This window comes from Helicoverpa zea, chromosome 14, assembly GCF_022581195.2.
Source record: "Helicoverpa zea isolate HzStark_Cry1AcR chromosome 14, ilHelZeax1.1, whole genome shotgun sequence".
NCBI lineage: Eukaryota > Metazoa > Arthropoda > Insecta > Lepidoptera > Noctuidae > Helicoverpa > Helicoverpa zea.
Genome location: NC_061465.1, coordinates 6,064,779 through 6,084,263, shown reverse-complemented (window position 1 = coordinate 6,084,263; position 19,485 = coordinate 6,064,779). Strand labels below are relative to the sequence as shown.

The 19,485-nt window shown below is 36.4% G+C and overlaps 2 protein-coding genes across 2 annotated transcripts; both read right to left on the bottom strand.

Moving 5' to 3' along the window:
* Positions 1 to 2,146: 2,146 nt before the first annotated feature.
* On the bottom strand, positions 2,147 to 12,895 carry LOC124636651. The gene is made up of 8 exons (XM_047172811.1): positions 11,965 to 12,895; positions 11,134 to 11,356; positions 9,536 to 9,752; positions 6,859 to 7,131; positions 4,086 to 5,046; positions 3,648 to 3,870; positions 3,280 to 3,496; positions 2,147 to 2,712 (listed from the first exon to the last, which is right to left on the bottom strand). Exons 1-8 carry the CDS (start codon positions 12,778 to 12,780, stop codon positions 2,406 to 2,408), a joined length of 3,237 nt encoding a protein of 1,078 aa, XP_047028767.1. The 5' UTR covers positions 12,781 to 12,895; the 3' UTR covers positions 2,147 to 2,405.
* Positions 12,896 to 13,238: 343 nt separating this feature from the next.
* Positions 13,239 to 18,024, bottom strand: LOC124636479 (UDP-glucosyltransferase 2-like). Its single transcript, XM_047172585.1, has 4 exons — positions 17,048 to 18,024; positions 16,291 to 16,510; positions 14,919 to 15,135; positions 13,239 to 13,671 (listed from the first exon to the last, which is right to left on the bottom strand). Exons 1-4 carry the CDS (start codon positions 17,873 to 17,875, stop codon positions 13,356 to 13,358), a joined length of 1,581 nt encoding a protein of 526 aa, XP_047028541.1. The 5' UTR covers positions 17,876 to 18,024; the 3' UTR covers positions 13,239 to 13,355.
* Positions 18,025 to 19,485: the final 1,461 nt, after the last annotated feature.

The following is a 19,485-nucleotide window of genomic DNA, read 5'->3' as shown; positions in this document are numbered from 1 at the left end:
TGGACATCACTTCGGCTTACGATAACGTTGTAATTTCTATGTTAAAATATAAACTTCTGCAGTTAAATGTGCCTATAATGCTTGTAAATTTCATTTTAAATATATTATCTGAGAGGTATATAAAACTTACTCACGAGGATTCTTGTGAATCTAGAGTCGTGTGGAGAGGTCTCCCTCAAGGTTCAGTTCTTAGTCCTCTACTTTATGACATTTATACTTACGATCTTGAATCTTCTCTAAATAATGAAGTGAAAGTGCTCCAATATGCTGATGATCTTCTGTTGTATTGCCCAAATAACTCTGTTACAACGGCCTGTGAATCATTGTCATCGGGTCTCACTCTTTTAAAGAAATGGATGGATAACAATGGTCTTGAGCTGTCTACCGCAAAAAGTACTGTTGTACTTTTTTCTAGGATGCGTCTTCCTCCTCCTGTGTATGTATATTATGATAATGTTCCAATTCCTGTTAAATCATCAGTCAAGTTTTTAGGTCTGATATTAGATAGCAAACTTTCTGGACTTCCACACTGCGAATATATAGCAGCGAGGTGTGAACAAAGAATAAATATATTAAGATGTTTGTCTGGAGTTTGGTGGGGGGCCCATCCATTCTCACTAAAATTAATTTATAATGCAATAGTTAGAAGTGTATTAGACTATGGTACATTCTTACTAGAACCTGGTAATTTAGCTGCTTTTAAAAGATTGGACGCTATTCAGTCAAAGGCTTTACGAATTGTAACCGGAGCTATGAAGTCAAGCCCAATTAATGCCTTACAGGTCGAAACGGTTGATCCTCCTCTATCCCTTCGACGTCAGTATCTTTCCGACAAGTTTTTGTTCCGTGCCTTACAATTTTCCAATCACCCTTTACGCGCAAAACTTGAGTCTCTTTTAGAGGAAACCAACTCTTCTCGCTATTGGTCTCACAAATCACCTCCCTGTCTTGTTGTTAGCTATAAAAAGTACCTTGCTTTGCAAGCTCCAACTTATAAATCAATAACATTTCCTCTTTTTTGCAATTCTTACGAATCATTGGTGTTTACTCCGAATGTTATTTTAAATTTAGGCATTAACAAAGATGATAATTGTATAAAAGAGTTATTCAACTTTTCAAAGAGCATACACTGGGACAATTGGCATCATATTTACACGGACGCATCTAAACACTCTTCTTCTGGTAATGTCGGAGTTGGCGTTTTTCACTCCCAATATAATATAGTTCAAAAAGTTAAGCTTCCACCTGAGTCTTCAGTGTTTACTGGAGAATGCTTTGGTCTCCTCAAGGCCTTAGAGTACGTCCGCTTAATGAAATTGGGTAAGACAGTAATATTTACTGACGCATTAAGTGCTTTGCAAGCAATTAAAAAATATCCTTTTAAATCTAAACCAGTATTTCCGATTATTTTAATCATTAGAAGCCTGTTATATCAATGTATTAAATTAGGTTTTCAAGTTTCCTTAGTGTGGATTCCGGGTCATTGCAACATCACAGGAAATGTGAAAGCTGATCATCTGGCTAGCGAAGCGGTAGAATGTGGTGATGTATTTCCATATATAAATTTTGCTCATGACTTGGCTAGTCTACCAAAGAATTTTCTTTGGGATGACTGGAGTAAGTCATGGGCAAATAGCAGTATCAATAAAGGTAACTATTACGCTCGTATCCAATCATGCATCCCAAAAAAACCGTGGTTCGCTAAATTAAATTTTAATAAAGCTGCTACCAGTTGCCTAATTCGTATGAGAATAGGTCATAATTGTTCCAAGCTTCACCTCGCCCGACTGCAGATCGTTGATAGTGCCCTTTGCGAATGTGGTGAGATTGGCGATTTAAACCACATGTTTTTTTCCTGTCCTCTTCTCGATCACGAACCTTTTATATCAAGTCTTTTATCCTATAAGATTCCTTTTCCTACCTCTATCCCTGTCTTGCTAGCGACTAAAGATCCTAATATTTATATGTATTTAGTAGCATTTATCTCTCTGAATAATATACGTATTTAATATCCTAGTATTCGATCCAATACCTATCCAAATTCCGTTACCTAAATTTTATTTCATTCCTACCAAGTTTCCCTGTTTTTGTTGGTGGCAATGCGCATATAGCGACTAGCCAAGTTAAAAAAAAAAAAAAAAAAAAGTAAGCCTTTTTTTGAATTTTATTTACGGTATTAAAAGCTAGGTAAATTAGAGAACAGTCAATTGACAGCCAACTTGTAGATGAGATAGGACTATATATTTTGTTTTTCTGAAGTTTTTATAATACAATGTAGCGACGTATTCTTGGTTTGTAATTTGTAATAGATAAAACTTCCTAAGTTATTTAAATAACAGTCTATTAGAATAGGCCCCGATACAGTTTTCTAATTGAACCAATATTGTTTCGTCTTCTGCATACGTCTACGCACGCTTTGCCTTTTTCTTTTCAATTTTATTACTTTTTATAGATTTTCCTTTACTTTCTTTCCGTCCACAGCAAACTTTGAGTGCTGTTCGGAGTGCAATAAATATTAGACTAATTATTGTGATGAAAACAGCGGCTACATCTAGGTGTATATACTGGTAGAATGGCACATCAGCTGCTGCGGTTCTGAAGTTGAAATTGGGATATTTGGCAGCAAATTCAGTCCAGTAGACTGCGGTGTCGAGGGGCGGTAGTGGCCGATCATGCCATGCCTTTGATACTTCCTTCACTCTCTGGCGGAATCTGAAAACAAAAAAATAATAGATTATTTGACGTTTTTATGAAACTTTGCTTTAAAATGCTGCGTATAATCAAATTAATTCTATTTCCAGAACTTATGACCATTAGATTGGATATTAATCAGTATTAAGAGTGTGATAAGAATTGGTAAATAAACTAATCCAACATAGGTACCTACCTATTTATTAGATTATGGATTGTGATTATTATGAGTCAAAGTTTTTTTTTGTGACAACGTTTATCTTTATTTGACATTCATTGCCTATTCATTATTACTATTACTCTATAAAATTATTGTTTTTCTTTAATTTTTTTTTCTTAAATCTTTTATCTTTAGAGGCTTAAACGTTTAAAATTAATTAACTCAGCCGCAAAAGGAGTGACACGTGCGTGGGGCGGTGCTAGCATATAGGTATTATGCTATTAATTAGGTTAATAACGGTAACTAAAAGTGTTTATCTTTACGTTTCAAAGGCTTTTATAAAGTCATTTGTTAATGGCTTTTGAGAAATTGTAGACCAGCTAATTATTTGCGTGTAAAAACCGCAAGAAATAACAAATCATACTTACTTGGGATCTAATACTTTTTTGAAAGCATTCAGTAAGTTCTCTTCATTCAAGTCTCGGATTTGTAACTGCACTCCGAGGCCGCTTTCTTCGATAGCTGCTGCATTAGCGGGCTGGTCTCCACCCACCGGCATGGCTACCATTGGAACGCCATAGTGAATGGCTTCTGTTGTACCACCGTTCCCAGCATGAGACAAAAACGCTAACGTCTTTGGATGAGCTTAAAATGCAAAATAATAACAATTAAACATTTGATATGCAAACAAATACATTATTTCTTCAAAAGAACTCATATGAATCATTTAAATTCAGTTGTCAATACATGAAATATTTTACAGGTTTATTACATTAAAGTTTAAATTATTACTTACCTAGAATATCCACTTGGGGTAACCAACTGTTCGTGTAAAGTTTATCTTTATCTACCATCAAAGTTTTGTCTTCCCATTTCCAGACGAATCTTTGAGGCAGTCGTTTCATGACATTCAAAACTTCTTGTACTTTTTCTGCTGGCATAGTAGAAGCTTTGACGATGGACCCGAAACTAATATAGATGACTCCATGTTCGGCCTCTTCTACAAACTTTTTAAGATCCTGGAAAAACAAAAGACTATTATCTAATGCGAATTTACAATCTCATCATCATCTTCATCATACCTAGATCTGCATTAACTCAACATAAGTCGCTCAGTACAAAGAAAAGGTGCCGGTAGTAGACATTTTTTGTTTATGTTTTTGAAGTATTATGCTAATACGTTGTTTTCAGTTTCAAACTTATACTCAGCTGACTATATTGTACACATACTTACACCTGTCAATGGTTTTGCATCGACGACATGGAAACCTCCGACTTCAATTACATTGGAAGGAAACAGTCTGGATCCAGTAAGAATGAAGTTATGATACAGAAGAAGAAACTTTATTTCTCTTCCTAGTTCTTCTAGAGGAGGTATATCATCAAAGTATTGAGCAAGCGTGTTCTGGTTACTCCTTTGAGTGTAATAACGATTAAGCATTCTAAAGTAGAAGTCAAATATTGTTCTCTCCACTCTATGATACAATGAGGGTTTAGTCCCTCCTTCTAGGAAATGGAAAGGGACATACGCTGGATTGTAAGGAACACCTAATCTTTCATAATGGTAAGGCATCAGTATGTGCGATATTATGCCCACAACAGGAGCTTGGAACTTATAGGCAATACCCAAAGCGCAATCGCTATTGAACTGTTCCACAACAATTACGTCGAACTTTGGTTTTTCCTTAATTAATCTTTGCACTTTGTCGTCAGCTAGCAATACTTTGCAATTATCTACACCAGTGGTTGCAAGGTATAGACTGACAAGAAATAGAGTGAAGTATGAGCTCTCAAATGGTGCCTCGCCTTCAATGGCTTTTATACTTCCAGCTAAACTAATATCATGATAATTTGCAGGTGGATCCTGTTCTGGGAAATGAGAAATAACAGTCACATTATGACCTCGTTTGGCGAGTTCACGTAAAAAAACACGGAACACAATAAAATGGCTTTTGCCATTGTACGGAAATATTCCTAGAATGTTTAGACTGCAGGCATAGTCTGTTAACACTAGTAATGATAATAATGTAACAATTAGTGCACTTGGCTTCATCTCGAATTCGAAGGCCGCGGGTGTCGCGAGAATGTTGTGTCGAGTAATGCGCGCAAATCGTGTTGGTGCAAACGTGTGCGCGTCGGTTCTCGGTGGCCTCCGGCACCAGACTGACCTATCTCGCGACAACTCGCCTATCATACTGATAGGTACTCCTTCACGTCACTGTAGGCATATATTGTTGACTGTTAAATAGGTATATGTGATATAATACTTACATAAACGATGACAAGACAGTGTTATCATCGTGATTATTGTCGACTTTTCGCTGATATTTTCCACAAATATAATAAGCATCATCATCCATTAGTTTAGTGTTTTACGTGAAGTATCAGTAATAAACAAAAATCATGATAGGTATGTAGACGATTTATCGTTAGGTATATAAGTTTATCGAAGGGAATCGAGATTATTTATAAATAACCGATTTTGGCTTTTTATATTGAATAGGTAACTGGTGGACATTAAATCTAATGAGAGTTCGAGCAAAAATATAAAATAGTCAAATGAGGGGATGGACAAAGTTTCAGGTAGGTATTACAGTAACTACTATTATCATTCCCAGGTTTTGTTTTAACTCCTCTAATTTTATTTGGCTTGAGGGATTTACCTACGTTATCTTACCAAATCGGCAAAACACGCAAAAACATAGACAGATAATTTTGATTAGATAATAAATAGCAGGTAAATAGATATAAACTATTATTTCAGGATTCAAATTAGGTCCTTAGTGCAAGTGCACTAAGACAGTTAATACATGTCTACTCGATCCGGATTTTTACTACCTACTGCTGGAGTGTAAGGGAGAAAACCAACATCGTTTGTCTGGCCCCCAGTAACAGACTTTAGTCGAATTCGCAAAGACAATACGTCAATTTTTATAATATTTTATTCGTAAGTATCAATCATAATCTTAGTCCACCATTACCACACAGATAAGCAACACCACGATATTACTTACAAGTTTTGCATTTAACTACATAGACAAATACACAACTACAAAAACATAAAGAAATGCATATCAGGTACATAAATATACCGATCAAATAGCCTACACAAGCTTAATGCCGAATTTACATTGCATTTTTTTTAGGTTCCTACCATGTTAGGTCCCGGCTGTCATTGAACATCCTTGGCAGTCGTTACGGGTAGTCAGAAGCCAGTAAGTCTGACACCAGTCTAACCAAGGGGTATCGGGTTGCCCGGGTAATAACTGGGTTGAGGAGGTCAGATAGGCAGTCGCTTCTTGTAAAGCACTGGTACTCAGTTGAATCCGGTTAGACTGGATGCCGACCCCAAGTTGGGAAAAAGGCTCGGAGGATGATGATTAAAATATTTACATTTATTTTAAAAAGTGAAAATAAACTTATATTGGTATTAAATTAGTTTCACGACACTAGTTTCATAAACAGTATCACATGTAAGCATCATCGTCGCCCGAGCCTTTTAACAACTATGTTGTGGTTGGGGTCATACGGCAGAGTACCAGTGTTAGACAAGGCTCGACTGCCAAGGATGTTAAATGATAGCCGGGACCTTCAGTGTAACGTGCCCTCTGAAATACAGTCATTGTTGTCGAAGATAAACTTAGAAACTACACACAACTTAGAAAAGTTGCATAAGTATTTGCAAACGGTAAGGTTCATAAGGCATGCATTTATTTCGTGAAGCTAAACTAACTTTGCGTTATTTGATAAAAGTAGTTTCATGCAACTAGTTTGAACTGAAACTGAACAGTTAAAAAGCCTTGATGGAGCCATGGTTACAGCGATAGGTACTATTGATTTCACGACACTATTATTTTTAACGAAACTAGTTTTACAAGTACCGATACCTACGGCTACTAGTTTCATGAAAGTAATGTCATCATGCACGCCACTAGTTTCCTAATGTAAATTCGGCTTAATAAATAATACCTTTAGGTACTCTCTCTTAATAATCGTGAAAATTCAATTAATTAGTTTTAATTTTTGGTTTTTGCGTTAGTTTTTTGTACACGAAAGTTATTACTAATTTCAAAGATATAAGGATGGCTAAGCACATAGTTCCTAAAACTGCAATGATATCCCACGATCTGAATATGTAGATAGGTAACTTCGCTGCCGGTGTTCCGAAGCTGTAGTTGGCAGTACGTGCTGTGTACTCTGTCCAATAGATGGCGCTGTCCATAGCTGACTGCGGCCGGTCGTGCCACACTCTTGATAGGTCCTTCACTTTTCTTCTAAACCTGAAAATAAGTTTTTGGCGACGTTAATTATGATAAATATTTGGTTATATTTGTGCATTATTTACAAAATGTATAGATACTACACAATAGGTCTTCGAATCCTGTATATTTACGGAACTGAGGTCCTACCCAGTAATATCCTACTAATATTATAAATGTGAAAGATTGTGAGAATGTATGGATGTGCGTTTGTTATTCTTTTTCTTTGGTACCTAGGTATCTAGATTGGTGATAAATTGCATTATATATACGTGGGTGAAGCCGTGGTCGGTAGCTAGTTTAGAATAATCTATATCTATGTTACAGCCATAGTGATTAAATACATATATATTATGTTTAATGACCAGTCATTATGTAAAATACCCAAATTGACTAGACAATATGACAAATTATTCACTTTATCTGGATATTATTCATCATAGCTAGTCAAAGTTAGCCAAAGTTATAAATATGGTATAACCAACTTACTACTGATTAATTCTTAAAAACAGCTCAAGTTATTACCGCCTTAATAAATATCAAAAAATCATCAAACTCCACTTCCACTCCACTTCAAAAAAATCATTGATAAATCATCAAACTCCTTGCGGTGTGGGTTAGCAGCGTGAGGGAGTGTCAGACTGTTAGTGACTCAAACCCACTGGGTATTGCTGAATATTTTTGAGGAGCGCGTGGAACAACGTGCGCTGCCGAGACGGGCCCGTGACTCCTAAGAGACGCAAGGACGATGAGCCACCCGAAACTCACCGCCCACAGGCCCACGCCAACGGTGGCCGGGAGTCTTCTCTCGACACCTGGCATCTTCCGCGTCCATGGCAGCAGCTGGGATGAGAGGTGTGAATTTCTCGAGCATGTCTGCTTCGCAAAAGGAGACGACGGCATTCCATTACCTCTCGCTCCGGACCATGGCTTGAACCAGGGCCGGACACGAGAGGTCGCAGCTGCCGAATGCCTCGACGAAGACACGGCGGTGCCCTTTCGAGGCAAGGTGAACAACCACACAGTCGTCCAGGTGTGCCCACCTGGACTGTGTGGTTGTTCACCGTGTCCTCCGGTCCGTCCGTACAGTGGCCGGAGCCACACCTCAAAGAGGGGACTTTATGCCACTGTTGTGGCGTGCCCTGCACTGGGCTAACTAGCCTTTTTCGAATTATATTAAGGTCGCCTACCAGACTTTTTAGTTAGTTAGCATGAAATTATAATCTTTACCTACTTGTTTTATTACATTATCCAAGTCTTTGAAGATATTATATAAAATTGCTAGTTGATGTGATTAATTCTGTGTCAATTATCACTTTATCTAAATTGAGTAGACATTATAAATAATGACTAGATAATATATATAATATGCAGATTACTTTGGCTGTAACATTACTTTGGCTGTAACATCTATACTAATATTATAAAGCTGAAGAGTTTGTTTGTTTGTTTTTTTGTTTGTTTGTTTGCTTGAACACGTTAATCTCAGGAACCATGGTCATGGTCCGAATTGAAAAATTCTTTCAGTGTTAGATAGCCCATTTATCGAGGAAGGCTATAGGCTATATATTATCACGCTAAAGCCAAAAGGAGCGGAGTACTAATGAATAATGTTTCAAAATCGGGGGATATTTTCCTATTGAGAGAACTTTCGCTGCGTGCGCTGCTGGTTAAAGTTTCGCAAAAATCATGTATTGACAGAATTGTTCCCCTTTTAAAGTTCTAAAAAAAAGTCCGCGACGGCATATGGCTATCTTTTAAGGTTAGCTCACTATAACCGTCGCAAAGTCCCGAAGTAACTATTCCACGCGGACGAAGTCACGGGCGGAAGCTAATATAGAATAATAAAGTAAAATAATTCGTTTCAACCTGTTATCAAGGCAGGTACCTAGAAGGTGCTATTGAATAAAATTGTAATGTTGTAAGTGTGTCTTTAGGTACCTAGGTACTACTAAAAAGACAAATTAAATAAATGCCTCCCATAAATATATAGAGAATAACAATGCTGGAGATTGCCTAGGTAAATTTATTGTATTCTAAAAATACCACGTAATATAATATTATGTAATGTTATATGAATAGCATTCCCCTTATTATCGTGGAAATACTTACACCTATCATGCAATTTATGCCTACTTTGTCCTGTGAATATCTTTGCAATACTTATTCCTAATTCTTGAAGAATGAAACATTATCTTGTAGACTTCTCTATTCTATCTTATTTGGATAATAAGATACTTAAGAAACTTACCGCTCATATTATATAATTCTCAAAATTAATAAATACGAGTAAAATTTCTTTGGGCTCAAGAAAGGTGCATTTTTGCAACCAATCCGAAAAATCGATCGACGATCCTTGTAGGACTGAGTTGATTCTCGAACATTTGAACGCTTCTGACGGGTTACTAATACTCTGACTACTTACTCAGGGTTCAGAACAATCTTGAATTTCTCCAATAACAACTCTTTAGTCAAATGCCTGATGTCGATTTGTACTCCTAGTCCACTTTCTTCTATGGCACCTGCATTGCCTGGCTGGTCTCCGAAGATTGGCATGCCTATCATGGGTACTCCATGGTATATGGCCTCCGTGGTACCCAACATACCACAGTGGGAGTAAAATGCCAGAACTTTTGGATGAGCTGAAATAAGGAACATTTATGTTTAATTTAATGTTTAATTTTAAGACAGACTTAGTAGGATAATTATAAAAAAAAAAGTAATTTTGATATCATTTTCGAAAGTCGAAAGCTATTCTTCTTTAACAATCAAATTATCTGATTTAGTATTTCCAAAAATATTAATTTTCGAAAAATATGAAGAAATGAAATGAAATGAGAATTAATTGAGATTAAAGCTATGGTTAATGTTTTTAAGCGTTGCTGTTACTAAGGAAAGATGCCATTTAAACAAAACCTCAACCTCAGATAAAAGAAGCTCCAATCTTGATAAAATTATCTCTATCTATTAATATTTCTAATCGATATTTCGTAATATTTTGAAAGATTTAGATCGAGTGCAAAATCATCGCAAGTCATCGCTCAGAAAAGTACCTAAACAGGATTATGATGTTCCGTTTAAGATATGACTAGATAAAGTCTAAAAATAATATTTTTTACGATGACCTAATCATTATCCTCATCAGCAGTTTTGTGTTTCTACTGCAGGCCTTATCTCGGACAAAGAAGGAAAAGCGTTTATCACCACGCTTGACCAAGATGAATTGGCGATTTCAGATTTTTAAGTCCAGGATTCTTCAAGAAGTTTTCTGTTAGCAGATCAGCTTTATGAGGAAACGGATGTCATTAACATATTATGTTCTTTGCACCATAAATGGTTGTCGCCAAAGCTTGTAGTGCCAAATGGTTGTAGCTAGTAGAGTATTTTTTCACTAGAACGATCTAGTACACGAAATAAAATTAATGTTGTAGAATAAATCTATCCTTGAGACAAAGGCTAAAAATAATGTGTTGTCATGATCGCATCTTTTTGTCGATAAGATAACAAATCCACGTGTAAATATACAGATACATACAGGAAAATAGGCATCTGCATTTATGTATCGGTACTTCGGTAGGTAACGATAATGTTTTACTGAAAGGGTTATCCCTTCGGCTTCGGGTAACGAGATATCTTATTACAATCTATCCTGAGGGGGTATCGCAATGGAATTGCAATACTTTCCTATAAAAGACTGGCTGGGAATTAGCTACTTTTTTGAATATATCGCTCTTAGCTACAGAAGTATCAGTTTCTACAAACCTACTTACTAGTTTTTTGATGGCAATTAGTTTAAGCGTATAAGCGGTGGTCCAATTAAGAATCTAAGTAAGTAAATAGTTGCAATTAGGCTATCAGAAATAATAATGACAGTCGTTTTCAATAGAGGGGCGTTGAGTGACCGATATAGTTTCTGTTTGTAATACCTACAACTAGATATGTAGGTACGTACTTTATTAAATGTTTTTGGTAGTAGCAGCTTTTTTGCAGAATTAGCGGATTATGAACTCAAAAGGCACTTACCTAGAATATCGTTTTGTGGCAACCAGTTAGATATGAATACGTTTTTGGGGTTTCCGGGCAAATTCTTTTCTTCCCACTTCCAAACGATTCTCTGCGGTAACTGTGATATGGCTCCGATGATGGCTTCCAATTTATCTTTGGGCGTAGAAGTGGCTCGTAACATGGATCCGAAACTTATGTAGATCACGCCATGTTCAGCCTCGTCTATGAATTTCTTTAAATCCTGGAAAAATATTCGAGAAAAACGAACACTTTTAAAAGGGTTGTTTAATTTTGGGTAAATATTTTGTCTAGATTACTGTAAATATTTTCTAACATAATCTATACGATGATCATGATTTTGATCTTCAGGAGCTATTATATAAACCTATAAATGAATACACTGTAGATAAGATAAGTAAAATTTATAAGGCAAAATCTCGTTTACCAACAATGACTATACAATTCTCAAGCACCATTTTGATAATGATGTCATAAATTATTACAACAGATATGTTTATAAATGCTCGTGTATCTCACATCACTGTTTATGGACTGCACTTAAATGTGCAATTGTGTTATAACATAGTTAATAATCATATTATATCATGTCTGCGATATTATGTGGCCAGTCACGTCTGTTTGTCTGTTCACTACTTATGTACCTACTTGTAGTAGGTACCTGGGTCAACACAGACAATAATTTTGGGGCATACTTTTATTTTTTTTTAAAGTATAATATAATAATTTTGTTGAAGCAGAAAAAATTGTAGGATGGTTTCAAGATTTTCCCTTTTTTTGATTGATTGTTTTTTGATGAATAAATGAAGTAAAATGCACGTCATTGCTTACCTTTGGTAATTCTTTGGGTTTGGCAACGTGATATCCACCAACTTCCTTGACATTTGGGGGTAAAAGACCAGGACCAGTTATCGAGTTATGTGAATATGATAACAACATATTGACATTTTGTGCTAATTCGTCCACTGGTGGGATATCCTTAAAATATTTAGCTAATGTCTTGTCATTTTCTTTCCGACAAGTTAATTTGTGCAAATAAACAAAGTATAAATGTAAAATGGTCCTTTCAATTCTTTGGTATAATGTGGGCTTGGTGCCTCCTTCCAAGAACAGTATAGGTACGTGTGCGGGGTTGTACTGGATGCCGAAGGCCTCGTAGTGCCAGGGCATGATCACGCACGAGGTGAGCCCGACCACCGGCGCTCCCAGCGCGTGAGCGAGCCCTAACGCACAGTCACTGTTAAACTGTTCCGTCACCACTAGATCGAACTTCTGTTTAGATTTCCACAGATTCTGTACATTCTCGTCATCTAGCAAAGTTTTACAATTTTCTGTTCCCGAATTGATTAAGAAGAAACTTATTTGAATAATTGTCCAATATGATCTTTTAATTGGAAACACATCTTCCAATATTTTAACGTCTTTGGACAAACTTATATCATGGTAGTTTTCCATTGGTTTTTCTAGCGGAAAATACGATATTACAGTCAAATTATGGCCTCTTCTTGCTAACTCCTTTAAGTATGGCGCGAAAACGAAAAAGTGACTTTTGCCTTCATATGGAAACACTCCTAATATATTAAGCGTTAACACTTGATTAAACAAAACACTGAGGAACGAGAAAAATAATATGTGATTTAATTTCATTTTGCAATTGGCAATTTCTTAAATGAATGACCCAGTACCGACGAGTGTCTTCGTTGATACTCTCACGTTGAACCAACTGAGCCGTTACTATAGCCGCGGTGAGTTTTTAAATATAGATAAGACCGCTCCATTTTGATTGGGCGGAGTGATATCCTAGGAAGTAAATACATGAATATTGAAAAGCTATTGAAATGTACATATATTTGATGCTACTGTCATTGACATGTGTTAATGGTAATCGATGTGAGGAAATATTGTCTACTACTAAGTAAAAACATAGTTTGAAATTGCTGTGGTGGGATATAACAAGCGGATGGTATTTTTACATCGATAGCGGTTGTAACTGAAAATACTGCTGATGTGACCTTACTATTTTTGTCTGAAGCGGGAAAACTATTGTGTAAACTGTGGAATTGACTTAAAAATAGCATTTTATGGCGATGAAAAACCAAACAAACTCATGATAAGCATTTTTTATTAACAAAAATAAATAACGAAATGAAAACCTTAATTAAACCAGTCAAGCGTTAATTAAATTGTACTGCTGCATTTTACAGACAAAATTATGTAAGCGTTTATTCAAACTTCACTCTCTTTGAGGATCTTCTTTCTTCTACTTCTTCTATTTGAGCTCCGCTGGGACAACAACAACAGCAGAGGACTGACAGAATCTTGTACAGTACGTAACTCAATATGTATAGTACTAGTCCAATGAATGCTAGGACGTCTAGCTGAAGCTGTTGGTAGAGGGGTACTTTCGCAGCTTCGGGCTGAAGGTTCGGTGCTCCTTGGTACCTGGCTACGTATTCTGTCCAGTAGACTGCTGCCTCTGAAGGTGACATTGGGCGGTCATGCCATAATCTTGATACTAGCTTCGCACGCTGTTGCCATCTGTAATCATGCGATAAGATAAAATTGAATATAGGTTGAACTGATATGTCTTTTTAAATAGTGATTCTATTTACTATGATTACGTATATTATTTGAATTAGGATAGATTAGGTTATATCTACCCTACCGTTTAGCTTGAGCTCTGTTAATTTGTTCCAAGGAATTAAATAGAAAGTGATATTGGTTGCGAAATAGCATTTGTCCAATATAGAGCTTATTCCTAGAAAGTCTCAGGAAATACACGGAAAAGTTGGTAATCAATAATCAGCCTAAGCCGAAAGAAGAAATTTCCTTTTTATGTTACATGGTTCAGGTATAGGCTCAGAACTATTTTGATACAGAGGTCACCACCGTTAGGCAATATTTATTTTTTCTTGAAATAATAATTCTCCATTACAGCACAGAATTTGGCACTTTGCCAGGTTCGTGACGAAATAGTTGTAACCTAAGGTACGGGAGATTTTTTTTTGCTGGTTTCTCTATCAGTATACAGTATTGTTTATGGATTAATGACAATAAAAGTCTTGAAGAATTAAATACCTACCTACCTTGAAGATGCATGCAACTGGAATTTCGATAGTAGACAATGATTTTTAGTTTTAGACGCATTGTAATTACAAAAATGCATTATTTCCTTTTTACTATTCTATCTGCATCATTCGAGGATTCAGATCATGGTGACAATTCGATATTCTTAGTACGTACAGTACAGGGTCGACTTTTTGTGTCTCAGAGCTTTGGAACAAGCGATGCATTGCGAACTTGACCCAATTTCGGGGCACTTTCAATAATGTAATGTTATCCATGCGATTTGTTTGTTTGTTCGTGTCAGTGATTTATATAGGGTTTCAGACATCACCTTGACATTAAAGTTTTGCATTACTGGTTACACGTGCTACATACTTGTATGACTAGTTCAGAAAGCCTTAAGGTCTTAGGTAATCCGGTTATTGCTAGCTTAACTAAATGTTTACATTGAAATTGTGTTTGTTAAGTTGAGAGTGACAGCGACAATGTTCTTCTAGTTTTGTAATCTAATCTAATTTAAATCCTACCACTATCACCATTTATGTAAAAAAATGCATTGCACTCACTTTTCCTCTCACTGATTTATTAGGAAATTGTGTTTACACTTATTTTTATAACACCAATCACATCAGACAATAGGTGTTAAAGATTACTTCTAGTTATTATTTGTACTAGTACTACAGACAGACACATTAAAAAATTACGCATCAAATACTTACACAGGATCCAAAACATCATTGATGGCATCCAAAAGGTATTCCTTCTTCAGATCTTGGTATTGTACGACAGCGGCCACGCCTGCGTCTTGTAAGGCTGCTGCATTCCCATACTGGTCTCCAAACAAAGGAATGGCGACCACTGGAACACCAGCATCTATGGCTTCTATGGTGCTCAGAATACCGGCGTGGGATATGAACGCTTTCACGTTGTCATGTTCTGAAATACACAGATGAAATTAAAATAATATTAAAATTAAGTACATATTTTATTTCTGGTATATGGCTGGGAAGTAAGTACTGTTGTATCAGTCGAATTTCAAAAGGTGAGCGGAATCTTTATTTACTCTTCACACTCCCCTTCTTCGGGCCTTTCCTATTGTATATAGTGGAAACTATTGGGGATCGTGACAAAATTAAATATATCCATACTACATCTTCATTAAAGTAGACTTGATAGTAAGGAGATAAGAATTAACTGTGCTGGTATCTACCACTATATCTAATCGATGTTGTAACACATTATTTGCTTTTTATTAAATGTTGCTTATTTATTTATTATTCGTGATACTTGCACAGGTGTTCTCTAGACTACTTTTTTATTACATTACATATGTCTTACCTTGTGATTCTTTTAAGATTTATTGACCTTTGCTAACACGTGCTCTTTATAATAAATTAATAGCAATCGGAACTACTGATTGCATCTAAAGATGAAATATTTATGAATCATTGTTGTTAGATTAATAGGAAAAAAATCCGGAAATGATTGATATCAAAAATGGTATTTTGAGTAACCTTAATGTCACTATCAATTGCATCGGCCTTGATCACGAGAAGTTTACGATAAACATGTAAATTAAACATGTTGTTTACATTGCATTTTTGCATATAAATATTTATCATTCGTGAGAAAATTAATCGACTAAACATCACAGTAATAATATTATCTCAAATGTGTTTCCATTATTTACATAACTTAAACTTTACAGATAATAGGGGTCATCGTTGACAAAATATGAAATGGCAGTTTAGGAATTGGATCCTCATACAGTCTTTACGCTCGAACCGGTTTATCGTCTTGCAAAGAAAATAAACCATCAACTCAAACAAACGTGAACTTTGAGCAGCAGAATTCTTTATCTTAACAGTTCTTATTTTAGGTACCTACAAATTGTTTTTACCTCATAACAATAATCGTACGTGTGATAATAAAACGCTATGGAATATCACAGAGAACTGTTGCCTGTTTATGTTAATTGTCTTAATTTGTTTTAAGTGGGGCCTCTAAGTTGCAATCCTAATTCAATCAAACCTCTGTCAGTCAAGCTGTAAGACAAGGCACCCATATTACGAAACACATGCGTATACTTACTCAAAATATCGTATTGTGGGAGCCATCTCATAGTCATAACGTTTCTCGGCAGTTGCAGATTGCCTCCGTCCCATTTCCACAGAACCCTCAGAGGCAATTTACCGAACGTTGATAACAGTTCGTTTAATTTATCACCGGGAAGCGTGGAGTCCTTTACCGTAGAACCGAGGTTCACGTATATTACACCGTGCTCGGCCTCGTTAATAAATCTCTCTATTTCCTGTAAAGTGATAACATTAAATGATGACTCGATTGTGTTATCAGTCCATTTAATATTTGCTAAAATTCATTTCTCAGACGCATGTAAAGATTATAAGAATTGAAATGTAAGTGCCCTAGTTTTGTTCCAGTAGATTTGAATTGGCTTACTTAGATCTAAAGAAAAAGCAGAATAAGAACTTAAACGTATTCAGTTCGCGTTTCAGGTTTGAGTTGGCTAGAGAAGCTCGAAAAGCGCCGTACAGCTCAATCGAACGACGTCAGTACTGTGTGGTCACTAAAGAAAAATATCGATTGTAACTATTAGATTGTGCTTTACGTAAATTATGCAATATAATTATGTGAATCTTGTCATTGTTTTCTATACATGATTAACCAATGTTGTCACCCCTCTATTCGTATACGTCGATACGATCCCAATACACTCATTACGAGCAGTACGAAACAATGCAAACGTGATGTTCATATTTAGCATACTAAACAAACATGGCAAACAACGCTAGCGTCTATTTACATAGAGATTGACAAAATTACTCACCGTTGGAATAATTTTCGGCGGTCTCACATGAATACCGCCAATATCAATTACATTATCAGGTCTGGCAACACCGCCGTACACTGACTGATGCGTGTTTACAAACACTAGACTCGCGTTCGACGCAATACTTTCTAATGATGGTAGTTCATCGCCCAGGTACTTGTACAAGTACACATGGTCCGTTACTTGTGAACCCACGTAATATACCCAGTTTGTAAGATGATACAGAATGTAACTCTTTAACCGCTCAAAATACCAAGGTTCCTTTCCGTAGGGCAGGCCAGATTGACTTACATACGCAGAATTGTAATTAATACCCAATCTGTTATACTGCCACGCTTGTAGAGGTTGTGGGTTGAAAGCAATGTATGGAGCACTTAGGTTTGCGGCCAGTGCCAGGCCGCAGTCGCTATTGTACGACTCGACTAATATTACATCATAGCGAGGCCGCGTCCTTAGCATGTGCAACACTTGGTGGTTGTTCATTAGAGTCTTGCAGTCATCGTTGCCGGCTTTAGTCGCCACTAATGTCTCGAACGGCACACGCGACACTTCGTTCACTATCACGGACTCGAACGATAATGCTTTATACACTTGATGTAAGCCGTCACTTAGCAAGATGTCTTTGTACGAAGCTGGTGCATCAGGCATTTGAAAATGGCTGATGAGAGTTACTTCATGGTTGCGGTTCGCCAATTCTCGAAACAGTCCGCGGTAAGTGAGGTAGTTGTTGCGATCCAGCGACGGGAAGATGCCGAGTATTTTGTAACTGTCCGTCGCGAATATGGTCGCAATGAAGTAGAAAATGAAAATCGTGTGTTTTGTCATTTTCGATGCGGACGCGTTCGTGTTGCCGCACAGTTTGTTGGTTACTAGGGCGTAAATGGAAGCCGGCTTACGTAGCTGACTAATAATAGGTAGATGTTATGAGGTAAGCATGCCGCTGACGGCACGGTAGTTTCGTAAGAAATGAAAATATTCGGTGACTACACACAAGTCATTGATCATGACCTCGATTTACATGTTTTGAGCGCGCGTGCGCTTGCAGCTGTGTCGTGTTGTGCACTGCTGTATGATAGTATGAATGCATAATGAAATGCAGATTGGTATGCATTCTTGCGGTACAATAATGTTTACAGATTGTGATAGTTTATCAGAGTTATTGTCGTTGGGGCATTATCAATACATAATATTGTATCGTGCTCGTTATGATCGTTCAACTATGACATAATGCGGAGCTGTAGTTGCAATGATATCGATTTTCTTATAACATAGCTTTGCTTAATAATATTTGTTAGCAGTATAACTATATTATTAGGGTAGGTACGTTAGCTGTCATGCTTATTTATATGTTTGGGGGTCGGTAGACTGGAAACTATTGTGGGGCGGCCAAGCGCGACCTTACGAGGTTGCATCACAAACAATGCTATTGTTCGTAGCTGTTAAATAAACGGACACACATTAGAACGCTGCGTCGTATGTTGTTCTCTCACGGATGAAGTTATGTCTGTTTGATTGGTTGACGCCATTATACCGGCAGGATTCTCGGATTAGGTAAACAACACAAAATGTTCATTCTAGAAGTTCAAACAAAAAATAGACCTTGAACAAAACAAAAGCTTGGTTGCGTTGTACAAAAAAATAATAGTCATTTTCTGTTTCATTTTAGTAATCATTGGATTTCTTATTTAATAAACAGAAAATAATTCTATGAATTGCTAAAACGTAAATAGTTGTCACAAAAGTTGTCTTCTTAAAGTTTGTCGGAACGTAAAGAAAACGGAGAAAGTAGGCTTCGAACGGTACAGTGCGGTCACTGACCCAACTGACTAGTGACTATAATACGTCGCAGTATTATATAAGTTACCTCTTGTAGGAAAATCTGACAAGTATTTACTATGCAGCACCAAAACGCAGGAATATTTTGCAGTGATTTTTATGATTTTTCAATTTCTTAAGTTAACATTTTCAGTTAAGACTTTCGATGGTGGTCCTGAAAAAAGTAAAAAAAAATAGTTAAATTGCATCTGTCGAATGGTTTCAAAAAAACTGTGCACAAATCCTTCGTCAATAAAAAAGATATTTCGTCATAAGTTATGTCTTATACTAACAAAGTGACACAAATAATACCCGTGAGAGGTGACACCATTTATTTATCAATAATTTATAGTAGGTACCTATTTGCGTTCATATTTGCATACATTCCGAAAGCGAGATTTAAATACACATTTGACTATAGTCAGTCAATACTGACAAATCTTGGTTGTAAACCCTTGGGCGAGTTAATTCCTAATACATAATGATACATGCATATAAGAGGAGTCAATAAAATAAGTTAATAGAATAAAACATTTAACCATGTACTATTAATTTGATGTAATAATTACCAGCATCTTATTGAATGTTGGAACCACGCAGCATCGAAATTCTACTAGCAA